The sequence below is a fragment of the Limulus polyphemus genome, unplaced genomic scaffold, assembly GCF_000517525.1.
Source record: "Limulus polyphemus unplaced genomic scaffold, Limulus_polyphemus-2.1.2 Scaffold585, whole genome shotgun sequence".
Taxonomy (NCBI): domain Eukaryota; kingdom Metazoa; phylum Arthropoda; class Merostomata; order Xiphosura; family Limulidae; genus Limulus; species Limulus polyphemus.
The window spans coordinates 95,389-116,236 of record NW_013666195.1 but is presented as its reverse complement, the minus strand read 5'-3'; the positions used below and the strand labels follow the sequence as shown (position 1 = coordinate 116,236).

General features: G+C 35.1%; 1 protein-coding gene and 1 long non-coding RNA gene across 2 annotated transcripts in view; one reads left to right on the top strand and one right to left on the bottom strand.

Annotated features, from left to right (window-relative positions):
• Positions 1-354: 354 nt before the first annotated feature.
• LOC106459279 (four-jointed box protein 1-like) lies at positions 355-3,773 on the bottom strand. The gene has a single exon (XM_013918889.2). The coding sequence runs from the start codon at positions 2,736-2,738 to the stop codon at positions 927-929; it is 1,812 nt and encodes a 603-aa protein (XP_013774343.1). The 5' UTR covers positions 2,739-3,773; the 3' UTR covers positions 355-926.
• Positions 3,774-18,474: 14,701 nt separating this feature from the next.
• LOC111085738 overlaps positions 18,475-20,848 on the top strand; it is a 19,151-nt gene continuing 16,777 nt past the window's right edge. Inside the window, exon 1 of the long non-coding RNA XR_002610547.1 lies at positions 18,475-18,798. This is a non-coding gene — a long non-coding RNA (uncharacterized LOC111085738). The remainder of the gene's footprint in view (positions 18,799-20,848) is intronic.

The window sequence follows — 20,848 nt, the reverse complement described above, 5'->3', positions numbered from 1 at the left end:
AATTAAGGATAATTGAAGGTTTAATCTGAAAATTTAAATCACTTTATTTATCATAGCCACAATTTCAACTCTGACATAATACTTTACCATTTACAAACATGTAGATTTTAGCCAGCTTAAATTGGTCAGTTTGTTTTCACAACTGCATAAAAAGCATATACAAAATGAAGTCAAAAATCTTACATTTGGTTAAGTATATATACAAACCTTTACAAGAAATGCATAAGTGTTTGTACACGAGTTTTATAATAATATACATAATAACAACATACTTCCAAACTTACCAAATTAACTGCATCGAAGTTAGTTCGCATATTTTTTTAGTTCCCAGGTGTACTTGGGCTAAAAAGAAAAGTTCATAATAAAATCTTTGATATCTTTATGAAAGTATAGTTTTTGCAGTAATGAATATAAACACCGTTCTCGGGGAAATGATGATTGTGGTTGGAGACGTATGTATACAGATTGGTTCTCCACACCCCTGGTTGACAGACCAAGTTGTAAACCTGGCCGACTGTCCCTCATGGTGGAACACAAACCTCCCTTTCCCCTCTCCAGATAAGGACAGCAGACACACAGGTAGAGTTATTCCTGGGGGCTATTATATCACATTTTAAGAAACACGTGTTGGAGAAACGGTTGTTCTGTTCTAGCTGACAGATTACAAGATCAACATCAACCAAACAGCCACACCTAGCTTTAAGCTAGCCGAGCCTAATCTGAGGATTTGAGAGGTGATAAAATCACAACAAAGAGCGGTTGCAGTTACTTTGTGTTGTTTCAAGTTTCGGTAATTAGCCATTTTTTTTATTAAAGTTACATGATGTCTGTTTCCTTGTATAACTTTTAATTCTTACTATTCACATCTGTTCAGTGCTAGCGCTAATCTCTGCTGAACATTGATTTGATGTTCATTCCATACAAAATTAATTAAACATTGCTTCGCATTTCTGGATCTGATTGTAAACCGTATTGATTCTATTTGTAAGTGTTTTTAAACTGCGTTCTGGAAGGAACGGTAACCAGTCAACCAAACTCGGATTATATTTTAAAAAAGACAGTTTTAGGAGTTCACCAGTATTTTTAGTCCTGTGTAATTCAACAATAGATTGAGCGGTCCGTCTACGAAACACACACAAAGAATCTAAGAGAGATCGGTGAAAATGCTCATATTTTTCTAATAGTCGATAGCCATGAAGAAGACCCGATTCGTTGTCCAAGAACACCAGTAATCCAGACTGTTTGTGTTTAGCAAGGTTGTGTGTTGGTGAGTTCATCATCTCTGGATTCCATTGTTCGTTGTACATGTTGTTTACCACACGATCCAAGTTTGCCGTCAAATAATCAAACACAATTAGGTCTGACCACTGGGCAAGCTCTACTAATTCAGCCACAGTTTTATTGAAGAGATCTTCGGCCACTGGGTATAGTTGTCGATGTTTGTCACGGAAAGCAGATGGGATAAAAGCAGGCATCAGGCTGTCTACAAACTTGGTCAACACGACTGGCTTTTCTGCATTCCATTGTGCTAGGTGGAGCTGGGACTGCACGTGCTCCCACTGCCACTCCTGACCCCTAATAAGGGCTAACACGGATGGCGGCAGGTTCCCAATTTTAAGAAGCCTGCTAAGATAGAATGAAAAAATTTCTCCCTGAATTTGATCGTTGTTTTGCCTGTAGCGACAACAAGACTTATTTCCGTTATCGAAAGTAACTAGTCTGTTTTGCATTCTTCCACATCCTTCAGAGATTTTCACAACTTTTGTCTTATTAACAAATTCACACCAACTGTCAACGCCATCACTAAAACCATTTGGAATTATTCTTTCTAGCTCTTCAGCCCAATATATCCCATTTACTATGTTAGCTATCTCTCGAGTTTCTGGATCGTTATTACTCCTCAAGAACCCCTGGTTTCGAAGAGGGATAGGAGTAACGGGAAAGCTCGGATGAGTTGTATACACTGGGAGGATATCGTCAATACTGTTGCTGCTGATGTTGATTCTGTTCTTCCTGTTCACGGAGAGCCAACGTGGTCTAGGCGGGAGAGTGATAGTGGTTTGGCGGTCTTGGATAATGTTGCCTTTCGCTGCGAATGAACCGTAAAGTTTTGTGTTCTCGACACCTACTACAGCTCTGAAACCTTGGTTAGTAGCACCTTCAGTTTCACTGTTCAATTTTCTTTTTGGAAAATATAGCGATCCGTCTGCACTTTTGAGAGATTGTTCGGAAGGTACAACATGACCGAAATAAGCTAGCGGCGTTGATACTTTTCTACCGGTGGCAGCGACTTGACCCTGCCGTAGGAAATCATTTGTCAACGCCAGGCGGCTCGTTGTCAGCGAATGAAACATGTCTCCCTGACTAGCCTGCCCCTCCTTAACTTCATTCCTTAAGACTCCTTTGTGACTTTCACCTGCTCTTTCAAGATCGGAAGGCCGTAAAAATTCTGGGATTTCGTCACTTTCAACTGGACTAGGAACTACTGAAGCTTGAGTTACTGACTGAATTTGTGTGAGAGGCTCCAATCTATCCAACTGTTGGTCTACTTGGCGAGAAACTGAAACCTCTGGATTAGGAGAAAACCTAAACATATACACCGGCAGTAGGATACCCAGTAACATTCCAGCAGTAAAGGCTATGCCAACTGAAGCCAAGAACATATTACGGGACAAACGGCGAAAGCCTACGTTCACTGTTCTAGGAGTGTTTCTCGTAACTGTTTTAGGCTTCGACATTCTGTGTGTTTATCAAATGATACGTCAAAATACTTCTAACTGTTAACACTTTTACATAAAAGCATGTTATGCTTTTCAATGTTTCGTTTACCGATAAGAAATAATTATTAAATTCCAAATTTGTTGTTAACAAATGTCACAACCAGGTACTTACATTGGCAGGTTTTGATTTTCACATCCTAGAAGAAGCACTAACGTAAACAAATAAAGTAGAGTGGACGTCTGAGTCTTCATGGCAAACTATCGAACTATACTTCTAACTCAACGAAGGTGGTTTAACCCTAGTTAGCAAGAACACAGTGTCTCAAGGCATCATATCCACTGGTGCTTTAGAACAACTGGGAATCAGCCGTGACTGACTGAACAGCAGCAGTCATTTCTTCGGAGTTAAGAAAATAAACACAGTAATTTTTAACCAATGAGAATTTGACTCCTTGTCTACACCTGTTTTCCAACACTGACCAGTTAGAAGCTGCCATCAGACCGTCCTCAAACTGCACATTTCACTCAGTTGGTGTCAGTGTCGATGCGTGTTCTTCGGAATGTTTCTCTAAAAGTCACTAGTTGCCGAACGATTGAGTCTTTTTGTGAGACTGCGTTAGGCAGGTAGGCAACCCAGGGGTCCGTCTCGTTCCTCTCCTCTGGCTTTCAATCTCTTCCCCCTCACGTTCCCTTCGTTACCATCCTCCAATGGTAGACCTGGCCACCGCAGGAACTGAAAATCACCGCAGTGATCACCTGTTGATTCAAGTCTCAGGCTTGATCTCACTGATCACCAGAAAAGGAAAGAAAATGGCGTATTAGAAATTGTGTACTCAATGCTGACGCTGTAAAAATCAACATGTTTGTCAGTCTATCAATTGGCTCGCAATTAATAAATAAAAAGCGTACCGACACTGTTCTGTTATAAAGAGAACATTACTAGAAGAATGCCTTCAGGTCAATCATTCAGGCCTCATCTGTATACTGGTTGTGCATACTTATAACTTATATGAACAACTAATGCTGCCTGAAATGGTAGGCGACGTTGTTTGAAGCAAACGAACACAGAGACCAGTAGTGTCAGTATAACATCGATGTGTATTTCGACGTTACCAAACCTGATTCTGTATGTGGTTGGATATCGCATTACACGAGGCTAAGCACACTGTTCATGACGTCACAGACGAAAACGAGGCTCGCGTGGACACAGCCCCTTTACTGCAGGATTTTTTTTTTCACTGGCGCGTGGACAGAAGTGACGAATCTTATAGCAGAAGTGATTATCATGTTGTTTTGCCGCTTACGCCTTACAGATGTATGCTATTAAGCTTGTCATTGACTTAAATATTAAACGTTTCAGATAAGGTTTACTCCGCTTATTCAAGAATAAACTTTCCTCCAATGTTGACAAAGTTAGTAATAGAAGCTACTTAAGACTGCTTGCAAACTCATACCGTATGATTGAATAGCATGTGTAGTGATATACAAATACAGTTTCAAACTGTAAAGTTGTAATGCACGTTATTAGACACAAAAAGTCATCTGAATAAAACATTTTTGTTTCTTTGTGTTTTAAAAATCAGATTTTTTTACGAGTATGTTTTTCTGATCAGGAGCTGGTCTTAGAATCGAAGCTTTAAGCTCTGTTTAGAACACAACACTTAGAAGAAAGCTTTGAGCTCTTAGAACACAATACTATTTTTATTACACAGGTGATATCATTAAATCGAAGACGTGTTATTATTGAAATCAAATATCGTCGAAACATTTTTGAACCTTGCATTCATAGACTTGAAAATGTAGTCCGTCTGTCTTGTTAATCCATCATCTGTGTGGTTAAACTAAAGAAGTTGTTTGTGATAAATAACTCAACTTTTCTACATACCTAAACATTGTAGTTATAGTAAAAGATATAACACTGTATTGTAAAAGTTCAGAGTCATTCGCTATTTCAATTGATTTTTAACAATAATATTAAACCAAAATATTTTAATGCTTGTACTTAGAATGTGTTGTGCAATTTCTCATAGTTCAGTACTTACTAGTTTCATTTCTCTACTCCTACTCTATAACTGAGGTTGTAGCTTAGGAAAGTTAGTAAACAAAATGCATTTTAACCTGTAAATTTGAAAGGTATCAAAATACAGCACATTTTTTCTAACATCTGTGTTTTTAAGGGAATTAAAAAGTTAAAACTATAGAAAAATGGGATAAAAAAAGAAATATATCTTACTGTTCTGATAAAAGAGTTAGCACACAGGATCACCCACAATAGATGCAATGTGTTTTGGGTTGTTGTTTTTTAAAAATTCATTATATCTTACTTATCGTATTTTCCATTCCTTTTCTGTTTCAATAACAGGTCTCGAAGGATAAAGATAACCTTCATCTATCACACAACAAGGAGAATATTCCTAATGGAAAAATACAGAAGCTGTTCCACTGGGACTGGATCTTATACACTCCAAATGCTTATTCAGAGATATCAATGCCGTAAGGGACGAGTTTTGAAGTACTGAAGTTTGACGCTGTCAATGATATTTTGAGAATATCATCACCCTCAATGACAACCGACAGAAAGCTGAAGGATCCCTAAACGATAATTATATTTTGCAGAAATGATTCTGTTATCAGACACTTACAGATGGTTGTTCTCTAAGTATGCCATGTTTGATACTAAAATACATGTGAACGTGAAGTATGGTCCACTTCCTAGAGCTGATCTTGCTATAGTATCCACAGAATTTGCTGAGCGGTTATGCAACAAAATTATGCCTTTCTAAGACAAGTTCGTGCAAAGCAAATAAGACACCTGCTATAATTTTTTGTTTAAGCACAAAGCTACAAAATGCTCTGCTAACTGCAGGAATCGAGTCTAAAATGTTAGCGTTATACACTCTCAAACTTACCTCTGTGCCAACGGAGACATTATGCTCTAACGGACAGATGTTAAATTACGAGTAAAATGTAATCATACAGGCAATAATCATGATGTACTGAAATCTTTGCAGCATTGCTTCACACATTCACTCCTCTGAACAGTATCGAAACTAAAGAGGGTAAGTTAATATTCGTTGTTTCGAGAGAGAGCTGAATTTTAAAAAGTGAAAATGAATGAACCTAACTATTATTGCTATATCAGCAGATTACTGCAATTCGTTTCATATTTATTGGTGTCTTTTACTATACAAACAGCGTAAATGAATCACTAAACAGATTGGCAAAAGTTATTCCACTAGCTTTTCATAACACGGTCATTCAGGTAAAATTGAACAAAAGGTGGCGATCAGTTCCTGGCATTTTTCAAACTTGCCTGACATCTACAAAATCATAATTAGTGACATTTTAGGTACTATGTTGGTCAAAATTCTAAACTAATGTGGATGTGTTAAAACTATGAACATAGGAATTAAAAAGTTTCCTAAAATCTGTATTTTGTGTATTCTGTATTCTAGGCATGCACAAAACAGTTCTTCCCAAATCAAGCATGTTATGAAATCTTTATTGTAACTTGTATATGTAAAGCTTCTAGTTTGCTAAAAGCAAGTGGTTAGTGGATGTAACTTAATTTTATATTTTTACTCATTTTCTAGCCCCCAGTGGCACAGCGGCATGTCTGTGGACGCTAAAACCCGGGTTTCTATACCCGTGGTGGGCAGAGCACAGATAGCCCATTGTGTAGCTTTGTGCTTAACTTCAAACAAAGAAAATTCATTTTCTAGTCTTAATTAAAATATAGCACATACATATAAATACCACTCTTCGTCTGAAAGATGACTGTTTTGGGGGAATGTATATAAATATCTTTAAAATATTTTGCTGTCAGAAACACAATAAAACAGAACTTGCATATGTCGTTGTCCAAACCGGGAAACTAGTAATAAGAACTTGCATATGTCGTTGTCCAAACCGGGAAACTAGTATTAAGAACTTGCATATGTCGTTGTAGAAACTGAGAAACTAGTATTAAGAACTTGCATATGTCGTTGTAAAAACTGGGAAACTAGTATTAAGAACTTGCATATGTCGTTGTAGAAACTGGGAAACTAGTATTAAGAACTTGCATATGTCGTTGTAGAAACTGGGAAACTAGTATTAAGAACTTGCATATGTCGTTGTCCAAACCGGGAAACTAGTATTAAGAACTTGCATATGTCGTTGTAAAAACTGGGAAACTAGTATTAAGAACTTGCATATGTCGTTGTAGAAACTGGGAAACTAGTATTAAGAGTGAAAATGGATATCAATAAAAGATATACTAGATTCAGAAGAGGAAGGTAAATTTTTTTTCTGTTTACAAACAATTCCGCGTTGTTAGATCATGAACAACGACAGTTTATATTATTTGTTCTTATTTAGTAAACAGAAGCTGACTGAGTTTATATCGTAATGGAAAATAGAGTTCAACCTTTACGAAAGATTGAAGTTATTACCAAAAAAAAAAAAAACAGTTTAATATTCTCAAAGCCAGAAAACACATGCGTGAGTTTCGCTAATACCTAATAGGTACGATATTTCATCATAGTAAATTCGTTACCTTTAACTGGGCTAGTAAGAAGTGTGTTTAATAACTTTCAGCTATGTTATTTGCGCCACCGAGGTCTTTCGCTATATACAGCTCATCAGGTCTGCCGGGCTGCAACGTATTGTCTTTGTAAAAAAAGTTTACATATATATATAAACAGTGTTTCAATTGATCTCACTTCGCCAACCTAGCTGTTACACACCATAACACCAGGTATGTGAAATTTCATCATACTTCTAACGTAATGTAGACGTGGTGAATTTTTACATAAGTATTTAATCCCAGTGAGAACACTTGGAACTAAATATTAGTGTAACTGTATATAGAAATCGAGTTAGAACATTTGGAGCTAATTGGTAATACTTATTCAATATTAAAAAAAAAACGCAGTTAGAAAGTATAAGTGTTACTTTATAAAAAATATTCACTGCTTTAGTATTTAATTGACTAAGACGTCAACTGTCTTACATTTTTGTGAAACCCGAATACTTGATGTATATCTTTGTGCAGTGTGACTAGTGTGGGTATCATTCCTCAACACTTTCTTAACATAAGTGTCTTCTGTACTTTATATTATATTGAAATGCTTAACATAGTTCTTATTTAACAGCTGCCAGACGAGCCAGTCAAGCATATTTTAGTACTGAGCCTAGGATGGCCAACAGGGGAGGGGGTTAGTCCGGAAACCGGTGATTTAGGGTTATTTCGAAGGATCATAATGAATAAAGCTCGGCACAACTTCTAAAGCGAAAAACAAACAAACAACTAAATATTAATGAAATATGACATGATGAAAACTATATGGATTGTACTATGGTGGCACCACATTGGACATTATACCATCCTTCTTATATTTACTCTTCATTGAAGAAATGACATTTTTAATTTAAGAATCGCTAGGGAAATCCTCTTGTAATTCATCTGCTTCAACTTCAACAACACATCTTTGGATTTTACTGTACCATTAATTTAACAAAATATTGAAACTAATGATTTCTTATATATGATTCCACTCCCCTTTTTGAAGTTAACGACACTATTGTGCCCGTTTTTTCTATGTTTCACTGTCAATGTAGTAATCAATTGACGAATCTCCAATTCAGCTTTATGTCAAATCGATTAGGATATCTTACAATAAGTTCCTCTCTCATCTGACGGTTTAGTTTAATCGCTACACTTAAACCATCATATTCACAACCACATCTAGAACATTTCAAGCATGTTTAATTGTTACATCGTTTTACTTTACATTTACAAGTTAACTTCTCCGTGTTAGTTCTCATGATCTCGGGTCAGGTCACGGGTCTGGTCCAGTGATCTGGACCTCGAAAATAGTGCCAAACGTCTTCTTTTCGTCTAATCAAAACAACCCAAACCTTTCCGGAATGACTCATTTTCTTTGATCCACAGCAAGATGGCGGACTGGCTCGTGTGACATGTGTTGAAAATATTGTTGGATGTTTAGATGGTTTTAGGGAAATTACAAAAAAAAATACAAGATTTAAACATGTGTGTGTGTGTGCTGGTAATTCATGAACAAAAGCTTACATGTGTTTAGAACAGTTTTTATGCTCTGACTCTCGTGGCAGGTGTTAATACGGTAAGCGTCTGTACGTTTCAATAGATATTCGTACGTTTCAACATCTGCAACTGGACTGTTAACAACTTCGAAACAATTGGTCACGAAATGATTTGCGCTCTTAGTAAATATAAAGTTGACTGGTGGTTTTGTTTCTTGCATAAAGTCACCAGAACTCAGCTGAAGAAACTGTTTAGGTGTCTGGAATCGGTTTCGTCTAGAGTTTGTATAAGCGAATGATAGAAATGCACAAACTGTGTTTACCATCACTTAATGGTTATCACAAAGAAAGTTATATTCAGTACGTTTCCCACAAAGAGAAGTAAGCAATGTTATAAAATATATGGAAGTTTAGAGTAAACACGAGCGGAGAGAACATCGTTGATATAAGCGTCTATTTGGGACAGATATTTCTCGGTGCACCTGACAGGCCAGCTAAAACTTTATCTTCTGTAGCTTCAGAAAACAAAATAGAACCTAATCAAGAGAACCTGTCAGCGCCTTTAGTGTTCTCCTTTTTGTTATAGATGATTCTTCTGACGGTCGACGCTACATGCCGAGAAGGAAAACAAACGCACAGTGAAAGCAGTCGTTTTCGTGCCACTGTATCTCTTTGTGCGGTCGAATGGGACGCAATCGTGCAGGATGAAAGTGTCCTTCGGACGCCGCGGGACGCGTTGACACATTGTTTATTTTTCTCTCTTACGCACATTTCTCAGCTGCTAGTCTACATGCCCCACCATGTATAATTTGAACAGTGTTTTGTCCCAAGTGTACATGATGGCTTTCAGATTACAATTTCAACCCAAAGTAAAGTCAGCGACTTCCAGAAATTTCCTTGGAAAAAAAAAGAATGTTTTTTTGAATTATTAATTATTTCAACCTTGAAACTAAATGAAATTAAAATACCCTCGAAACAGATATAAGTTTCTTTATATTTCTTTTCAATTACCATTTGCAAAGATTATTTGATGATTTATTTAATACATTTTTGACGTCAATGACTGGCCAATAAAAGCAAATAATCACATCAATAGCAATCTTCCACTGTTTTCTTCGTGAAATATTCGGAGTATTGTAAAAATGTGTGAAGGTAAAAAGGAATCGAGAGCAGAGTTTAACACAAACTCGCGAACATCTTTATTTGAAATCATGTATGATTATCATATGAACTTGCAAGTGAAAGTAAAAAGTATAACACTAGGTCAAACACATTATATCTGTTATATGCAGTGCCGACGAGGCCTTTCGCTCAATGCTCGGGCTCTTAAAGACAGCCGGGAGACAACATATCAGTGATAGAATCGTTTTTTTAGCATAGTCACTATCTACAAATGTGTGCTGAGTTTTAAAAGAACCTTAGGGTAAGACTGGTAGATGTGTCCGATAAAATCTTGAGTATGAACGTATCCAGTAATGACACTTTACACGGTAACTGAATCTCATTATCTTATGTGTAGCAACAAACAGCGATCGATAAGCGATGAGCAACCATAATAAGAGCGTTTCAACAACAAAAAGGTTATGTTTGCTTCAAAATCTTATTTATATATATATATATATCTTTAAAAACATTTCGCGTAAACTATTTTATATCTATTCTTTGATACATTATTTAGGCAGAGTATTCATGATGAACTTTTTTTAGAATGGACGATAACTGCCTGTTGTAGAGACACAAATGTAGAGGACGACGTTTCGAAAGTCTTCCGCCTTTCGTCTTCAGAAACGTCGTCCTCTACATTTGTGTCTCTACAGTAGCCGTCCATTCTACAAAGTTTCATCATTTTATATACTAATCTGCGATCCAGTTTATGGTAGGGTGTATGGAGCAATATAAATGATTAGGTTCGTCTGGCCTATGGGCCAAAGTGTTACAGAATATAAAGTGTTACAAAATACAAAGTGTTACATTTTGAGCTGTAGTGAACTGTAATCGAAGTTCCGTTAAATTGTAAGAAAACATTAGAATGTTACAAAGTTGAAGGAACATTTGTTAGTTTGCCTGAGAATTGTTTACACTGATGATGTTTCGTGTTCCATGCCAAGGCCTTCGTATAAGCTTCACTGTTTATAAACTCAGGGTGTTTGAAATATTGTGTTCCATTTACCAAACTGTAGCAAACTATGCGTGAAAGTTCCGCGACATACATACTTTTACAAGAATGTGCGAACATGTTAAAAGGCGCACGTGGGTTGTTGTATTCTACGTAGTCGTTATTTGCATTTGCACGTGTACAAAGTATTTCAAATAACGCCCGTTAGGTGTGTCACCCTGAGGTTCGAAGTTCGAAATGACTCCGGATTATCTATCCTTCCCCTTTTTCTCCATCAGAATTTTCAGACGAAACAAATCCTCCTTCTGGCACTTCATCTTATCACACTCTTGATATAATTATCCGAAAAAAAAAGTTACATCCTTTTAGTTTATGAAGTTATAATTGTAGTTGTTCCTGAATGTGTTTTGTTCATTTCGGCTCGAATTCAAGGTTTTATATAAATATAAATAAGCTCCTCGGGCCTATTTACCCCGGTGTGTTAGCGGTAAGTTTACGAACTTTCAACGCTAACATCTGGGGTTCGGTTACCAGTGGTGAACAAAGCATAAGGTGGCCCATTGTGTAGCTTTTCTTACAAAAATAAACAAATCTATAGCCTGTTGAATAATTGGGATAGATATCAGGGGTCTGGAAGACAAAATATGCTGTTTATTTTATCCAGAACATTTGTTAGATTTACTATACGGTAAGTATACATTTAACTAATATGGAATTTTTTATCGCCTTTATATGATCAAATTGCATGGAAGTTTTATCTATTGACATCCGCGCACATGTGCAACACATTTTGAATAGTACTGTTTAAAGTTTGTATCGGAATAAGTTTCTGTGTTTTGTCACCAGGTTTTAACAGCTATGATTTGTATCATGAGAAACTCATAATTTTAATTAGCAAATTTTAACGATAATTTCTATTATGAGAAAGTTGTTATTAGCAGGTTTCATCAACTATAGTTTCTATCATAGGGAAAGTGTAATTGTTATTAGCAGATTTTAACAACTATAGTTTCTATCACGAGAAAGCTGTAACTGTTATTAGCAGGTTTTAACCGTTGCAGTTTCTATCAAAAAAGCTGTAGCTGTTACTAGCAGGTTTTAACCATTACAGTTTATATTACGAGAAAGCAATAGCTGTTATTAGCAGATTTTAACAAGTATAGTTTCTATCACGAGAAAGCTGTAGTTGTTATTATCAGGATTTAATATAATTATCTGAAGTTTATGACGCGAGAAATTTAGTTTGTTATTAGCCGGTTTTAACAGCTATAGTTTCTAGCTTGAAAAATACTATATTTGTCAATAGGAGGTTTTCCCATGATTGTCTAAAGCTTATGCCGTGAGAAATTAATATTTATGATGATTTGATATCAGTTTCTACCATGGGAAAGTTGTAGTTGCAATTAATAGGTTTTCCCATGACTGTCTGAAGTTTATGTCGCGATAAATCTAAATTTGTTATAAGGAGTTTCAGTTGTAGCTTGTGTCGTGAGAAACCAATGCTTGTTACTAACAGATTTCAACATAATTTATATAAAGGTTCTTTCGCGAGAAATTTATATTCGTTATTATTAGATTTTAACAGTTATAGTTTCTATCGCGAGAAATTTATATTCGTTATTATTAGATTTTAACAGTTATAGTTTCTATCGCGAAAAGAGTTACGTTTGTTATTATTAGATTTTAACAGCTATAGTTTCTATCGCGAAAAGAGTTACGTTTGTTATTATTAGATTTTAACAGCTATAGTTTCTATCGCGAAAAGAGTTACGTTTGTTATTATCAGATGTTAACGGTTAAGGTTTCTATCGCGAAAATAGTTACGTTTGTTATTATCATGTTTAAAGAGCTATTATTTCAAAAGCAAAAAAATGTTTAATTGTTATTAGCAGGTTTTAACAGGGTTGTCTAGATTTTATTCTTGTGCTTGTGATCATGAAATTATAATGCCTCACTAATGAAAAAAGTATAAACCAATAATTGACCAGCTGTTATTTTTTAAACTAATTTAGAAAATTTAGATTTTAAGAACAAAATGAATGCACAGTCTCATAAAATATACTGTTATCGAACATTCAAAAATTCAGTTTTGTTTCTAAACGTTATTTCTTAAGTTATACACTTTTCTGTGTATATCTGCTTGTAACCTGTGTTCCTCCTCCACCCCTAAGATGAATCTATGTCCTTGATTTTTTTGCCAGTAGGTTGTCTCAGTCATATGAAGCTTAGCCTGATTGAATTTGATTTACGGTTGAAACTGAGACTCAAGGACCGAAAATTCTTAAAAGAGGACTCCTGCTGCTGCAACCCAAGCTGCTAAGGTATCTTCAACTTAAGCAAGTGTATGTCTTGTATATTTTGGGTGGGAATGGGAGTGGGGAAATGGCAATTCTGAAATATACAGTACAAGTTAAATTTCATAAATTAGATAAATACTTGTACAAAAAACCACAAAATTATACTTTTTGATATAAGAACAGTAGCTCATAGTATATTGCTGGTTAAAGTAAACGTACATTTGTCTCTGCAACAAAAAAAAATCTCTTATAAAAGTTGTCGAGAAAACTGTTCAGTTATTTCTAAAAATTTTAATATTGTTTATTTCTCTTCGACTTCTTTTGTTGGAAAACAAATACAACATCAAATATTTGTTAAGTACAGTTTGACGGTGACTAATGAGAAATATGAAAAATCCTGGTTGGTTGGAAAGTGACGACTATTACAAAATTGGGTAAACCTTGGCTGATTAGAAAACGGTGACTCTTGCAAGATGTGGTAAATCTTGGCTGATTGGAAAATGGTAATTCTTGCAAAATGTGGCAAACCATGGCTGACTGGAAAATGGCGATTCTTGCAAAATGTGGTAAAACTTGACTGCTTAGAAAGCAGTGACTCTTATAAAACGGGGTAAACCTTGGATGATTGAAAAGTAGTGACTCTTATAAAATATCGTAAGCATAGACTAATTGAAAGTAATGATTTATAGGAAATAAACTTTATTTATTGGAACTTTGAGGATTTATAGATAAGGATAAGGATAAGGTTCATCTGATCTCCAGTAACTCGTCAAAAAGTAATAATTATTAAAGGGTCAAATATAAGTAAGAAAAATTCGAAATAAAAAAATTTGTAATTTTCTGCCAATACATACTTTGAATTTAATGTAAATAGTTTTTTCTATGTTATTACCTGTTCTCTAAAAATGATTCTAGAACAAAACAGTATTTTACTCAAAGCCGTACAATGAGCTATCAGACTGCCAGTTGGTGAAGCCAATATTTGGACTCTAGTCATTGGTCACTTCCTTACGTATCGCTTCTAAACTTTGATTGATGTTTTAAACTTTTCGTCAGATTATTGTAAACTTTTCGACGTGAAAAAAACAACAACAATCTATATAAACATTTTTTTTCTAGTTCTATTTGCTATTGTACTTTTTGCAACAATTATGTTTTATCACCTATAATTCCTGTTGTGATACGATTTGAAAATGTGTTAACAGTTTCTATTTAGTAATCTGGATTTTTTGATTTATTTTGATTAATTTCATTCTTATTCACTAAGCTGTTAGATAAACTTTGGTAACGAGCATCTGCGTTTTAATATATTTGCAGCGAAGTTTAAATAAACAGTTCTTTTTTCAGTAGGATCGAACTTCTCATCATACCTTTTACTTAAAAAATCAATTACCTCTAGTTTTGTTCTCAGGACTTCAACCAGCGACTGAACTAAACATTCCTTTGCAAATGAAGAATCGTGCATTGGCTTCATGTAGGTACCGAAACCTTCGCGTTCCCCATTACCAACATAGACGGAAACAATGATTTATGGTTGTCATGGTTATTTGTTTCTAGAGGATGCTGAATTATAGATGTGTGACCACTGAGGAACCAAATTTTCAGGAATGCTATAAACATACTGACGTTTTGAGAAAACAACAACTGCGTTTGAAACGTTTAAACGACCAGGATATGAAAGCAGTAATGAAAACGTAACGTTAGGTTTATACCTGAATGTTATGTTCATATATGTATTACATTAACTCGCTTTTAACAAACTGAAAATGAGGCATACCTTCATATATACATATACATATATAATTACTTAGAAATCATCACAATGAATTCGTGGTAGTTTATTTGTTCAAACCTCTGCACTGGGCTCAAAATTTAAGTATTGTATATTTTACTGTGACTAAGTTTACTGTTAGCTTCTGAAACTTAATGTGCCGAACAATATATTTAATATCACTATAACGTACTGGTCGTGACCTAGTTGTTAGCGTGCCTAGAGTATGAATTCAAGGTTCTGTAATTCGCGTCCTGTTTTCACAGAATCGCGTTCCACACTTTGAGGCTGCTACAAGTGTAACGGTCAAATCACACTGTTACGTCAGTGAAGAATAGCCCAACATTTGGGTAGCTGCCTTCCCTCTAGTCTATCAGTTTAAAATTGGGGACTGCTATCCACAGATAATACTTGTGAAGCTAAAAACGAAAATGCTAAACAACAACATAATACAATGTTTTTACTGTTTAACGGTAAATATCTATAGAATCACAGATGTTGTGTGCGGATGTACAACAACAACAGAAGCATTAATGCAATTTACCTAAAACGTAAATCGTTAACTCGAAGGGCGCGAAGCTAGAACTCTCGGATTCACTGCGCGGGTACGCTGATTACGAGGCCTTTGATTACCATTTTTAGTACTAAAAACAGTCAGATATATTGTTATATACAAGACATCTTGAAAAGGAAATCACAGACTCTGTTGAGAAATAGTGCAGCAAAAAAAAAAAAAATTGTTAGTTTTTAAAAAGTAGTTTTCAGGAAATGGTTAATACTTGTGTTGGTTCAACCAACAACGGTACAGATTAAACAGACTCGCGTGTTGGTGAACCAACAACGGTACAGATTAAACAGACTCGTATGTTGATTGACCGACAATGGTATAGTCTAACTGATATTGTTGTCAGCCTTAGAAACAGCAGTCACATACTCTTTTTTTTCCTTTAAGATATATTATGACAATCTTTTTGCTGATATCTATCTATTTCCATTGAGTCACAAGTAATTAGGAAATTTTGCTCACTTATCAATGGCTTGACCCTCTTTGTTCCATACTGATGATGACAAAAGCTTGTCAAAACGTTGTACATTTATAATAAACTTTCTTTCATTACCCATTTAAGCCATCTCCAAACTTTAATGTCAAATCCAATTGTATATTTTCAATGTCATCTCTCGAAACGAAAATCTTAACTTCAGCCGTCAATCAATTTTTCAGTCATTGTTATTCTCTGTCCTTTATATCTCATATTATTGGACCGTTCAAAGATAAATAGTTAAGCTCATTAATACGTTAACTTTTCTCTAGTATATGTACAAAGAGTTTAAAGAAAACGAACATTAGGGAAACTTTTACCGCCAGTTTCCTATGTCGTTAAACTTCTTAATCTTCTAGTTATCCTCTGATCTCATTAACAACATTGTCGTAACCCTCCCCCACCGCGACTTCAGTATGTTGGAAGCAGCTTTGGGTATAGAGTTCAATGATCTTGAGATTACCAAAGAGCCAATGTTGTCTCCTGTGTGAAAAATGTTCTCTTAGTTTATACTTGAACAGATTACCCGGAAACTAGAAACCTATTTAGAAGCTGAACTCAGGTGTTATTTTTCTTTCTATAGCCGGTGTTGCTTTTACATTTATTAACTTAACGACTCCACCTGCTGGTGTGCTTTACAGCGAGTCGGTAAACGATCTTCACTGTTATCTCAACATTAATCTTATGAAGAAGATTATCGTTTCCAATTGTCTCTACCTGTCACCTCGATTAACATGAGGCAAGCGGTAACGACTTTGTCCTCAATAAATATAAATACTCAAATATAATGAGACTGCTTTCGTCTTCAGTAAGGTGCTGTACTGTTTTAATAATCCGATATCTAAGCGTGAAAGCAAATTTGATATCGTGTAACGCATGTATTCTATTAAACTCGACAAACGAGCTTTTCATTCTTCATAGTTTGTTGTTGTTGGTTGTTTTTTTTTAAGCGTAAAACTACAAAATAGACTGTCTGCCTCTGTCCGCTGTAGGGAGTCGAGTCCCGGATTTTAGTAAGTCTGGAGACTTACCGCTGACTTCATGGTGAAACAGATTTGTGTGTTGGTTTCACTAAGAACGGTACGGGCTAAACAGATTATAATTTTCATATATTCTGAAGAAGTTGTGTTAATTAGAAACTAAACGCATCTATGTTTTTAACTTTAGGACTTTTCGTATCAACGCATTTATTTATTTGCGTAGACTAATTGTAACTAGAGCTCTCGTGCATCAAAATTGCTTCTAAATATATATATTCAGGGGGAATGTATGAGGTTTAAATTTAAAAACAACAGCAAAAGAAACAAACCTATTTAGAACGTGTATTTTTTAAAGCTTGTTCAGGGGGCGAAGATGAAAGGTCTACCTTTCAAACACGAGTAGGTTGTCTGATTTCTTGGATTTACTTTTTATCCTATATGTCTCCTAAGTATTTTTAATATTTGCTTATTCTTATATTTACAACTTCGTTACTAAGAGGCTTCTGTCACAGTTGTGTTACAAGTAGAACTCTACAAAGTTGTTTTAATCTTAACCACAAATATGCTATGAAATTTCCATTGAACACATGTATTTTGCACTGGATTAATACACCATTACCGAATTATTCAAGTTCCGAAGAACGTTAGTGCTTTTATTTTTTAAAGAAACATATAGCGTATAATACGCGTGCTTTGATACAATATAACTGACAATAATGACAGTTAACATTGTTCGTCAGATGAATTAAGGAGTGAACAGGAGAGAGAAAAAACTTATCTACAAAGTGTGACAAACACGCCAATAAGATGCTCCGAGTAAATCATACCTCTGCATTTATATCTTTACGCAAAATACGGATCTGTGAAAAACGCAAAATCCACAATAGCTATGACATTGGTATTTACAAATACATGATGCTATTGTAAGCCCATAGAAGCTGACAAGCTTGCAGAAACAAAACTGTCCTCTATCTTGAGACGGCGGGGAGTCGCTCAGGGAGGGTGCATTGGTTGCTATGACTACCACAGAAAGTGCGGATTAGAAAGGTCGATTCGAGTCGCCTGAAGCAAGACATAACCTGTAATCAAATCCACGAGGCCTTACCTTAAACTGGCTGAAATTTATGTGGCCTCAAAGCATTCAAACTATCGGGAAAATTGTATGTGAACAGTCTTTAGCGAGAAAATGCACATGATCGTTAACCACTAACTACCAAATATTAAACACCAGGATCGTTTAGATCGACCTACATATACTTAAATTGATTTCACTAGCAATATTAAGCGGAAACCCTTTAATTATACGTGTCGAACTGACGTACACACTGTTGACTAGGCTTTTTCCATGTGGCAGCTATAAAATGTATCCCCGCCCCTTTGTTTGGCAAGCCTTCCTCTCCACGCGCTCTATCTTACCTCCATTCATTCACATTAGTGCACACAAATCTTGGTGAGGCACCACAGCCTGGTTGGATCAACATGTAGCCTGACAGACCGTGAAATCTCGCGTTTTTGTACTAGCATATTTACGCTCTAAATTTTGTGGTATGTTCAGAATTTTCGTAAATACCCGTGTTGATCCGTCGATGATCAGAATTATATTATGAGAGGACCCTAGGAAGTGTTATTTTGTCACTTCCTAAGGAAGTTGTGCATGACGTCATCAAGAACGTGTCAATGACGTATATTTTCATAAGAGAGAATATTGCTGTACAACTTGTGAAAATAGTTTGTTTTTTAAAGTTACAGTCACTGGCCCGTCTTCTATCAAATTTGGAAGGAATAAAACTTAAGTACTGAGAACTACAAAGAGTATGCTGGAAGCTATTGTGAGTATTTTTCTTTACATATGTAGAGATATGAATTATCCTAATATAACACACTTGAAAAGTATTTTATTATAGTAACTGTAAATCACTAGATATACACGTATGTCTTATTATTTGAAAAGATTACTCATTGTTATGATTCAAGACAGTTTGTTTTTCCTATTTACACTAGCGACAATAATTATAACTTCAGTATATAACACTCCATTTAAAACTTTGCAAAAAATTTCACTTCGGCAACAAATCAATAGTTCTGAAAAATTTAAAAGTGTGAAAACTAAACAAATAACGTTTTATTTTCGCTCAATGCCACACGTTATATTACAATATAACTACAGAACCATACAACATTGTCTACCCTATACAAAAACATGTAGTACAGGACATATACTACCATATACTTTATAAAACCATATTGTAATACGAAACATATAATACTCTACATTCTAGTAAACCACAACGAACATATAATACTGTAAACATGGTAAATCCATATCATCAGTATAGAAACGCATAATATTGTACGTTCTGTGTATTCATAAGAATAGGGACATAATTATAATATTATGCATGCTTTGTAAGAATTAGTAAGCATAATTAGCCAGTAGGGTTTACCTTTTGAATTATTTTTTCAATTAATAGTTTGTTGATAACGTTGAAAAAACACATTTCTATTTGTTTCTACATGATTTAAATTATACAAACAATGACGGTATTTTAGCGCCACTGAATTGTAAAATAACAGTCGTCCTAAATTGGTCAGTGTGTATATAAACTACGTATTTACTAGGTAATATAACATTCTACATCTCGTGTATCTTTGCAATATAAGTACATTACACATTCTACAGCATAATATACATTCTACATAATTACACCTGACATAATAAATATTGTATTGTTAAAAGCAAGAGTACAGAAACACAGAGTATTGAATATCCCGTGTTTTCACAATAAAAGAACAAAATTTTACAATATTTTCCATTCTATACGTAATATCTTACGAAAACAAGCATATAACATTATAGCGTATTTTCTTACAATATACATACACATGGAAGATATAGCATTTTATGTGAGATCTTCGTGTCACAGCAATAGAGATGCATACCACATATCACTAAATATGTCAAGATGTATACATATAACACCCTACATCATACATAAACCTATTACGGTAACAGGAACATATAACACTGTATTGTTATGTCACAACATACGCAAGAAACACGTAAGACTGCACTGTTTATATTTCTCACAGTAGAAGAGAAGAGATATATGTATCACTATAGATACTACATAGTCGCAACGTACCAATGAATATACGTAACACCATATCCTGTGTACACAGAAACAAGTTATGCAATGACAACATTGTTTTTCTTAAGGATGAATCAAGTAAGTGTTGTTGAAATATACCAGCCTGATGAAAGTGTATCAGCCTAGAATAAAGACTGATGAAAATGTATCAGCCTAGGATGAACAGTAATTAAAGTATACCAGCCTAGGATAAACAGTAAAAAGTCTTCAGGTCTAGGATAAAGGCTGATGAAAGTACACCAGCCTAGGATAAAAAAAGACTGGTGAAAGTATACCAGCCTAGGACAAGTAGTGGTGAAAGCTGAGGATAAAACTAATGAAATTAAACTAACTGAAGATAGAGAATGATGAAAATGTACTAGTTGAGGATAAATACTGAAAACGTATACAAGCCAACAGTAAAGAGTAGAGAAAGTACACTAGACGAGGAAAAAAAACGATGAAAGTATATTAGCTGAGAATAAAGACTGACAAAAGTATACCTGAGGATAAAGACTGATTAAAGTATATTAGCTGAGAATAAAGACTGACAAGAGTATACCTGAGGATAAAGACTGATTAAAGTATATTCCTGAGGATAAAGGCTGATGAAAGTATACTAGTCGACTATAAAAACTAATGAAAGTTCCTAGCTGAAGATAAAGACTAATGAACATATATTGCCTGAGGATAAAGGCTGATGAAAGTATACTAGCCGATGACAAAGACTAGTGATAGTATTAGGTCATCA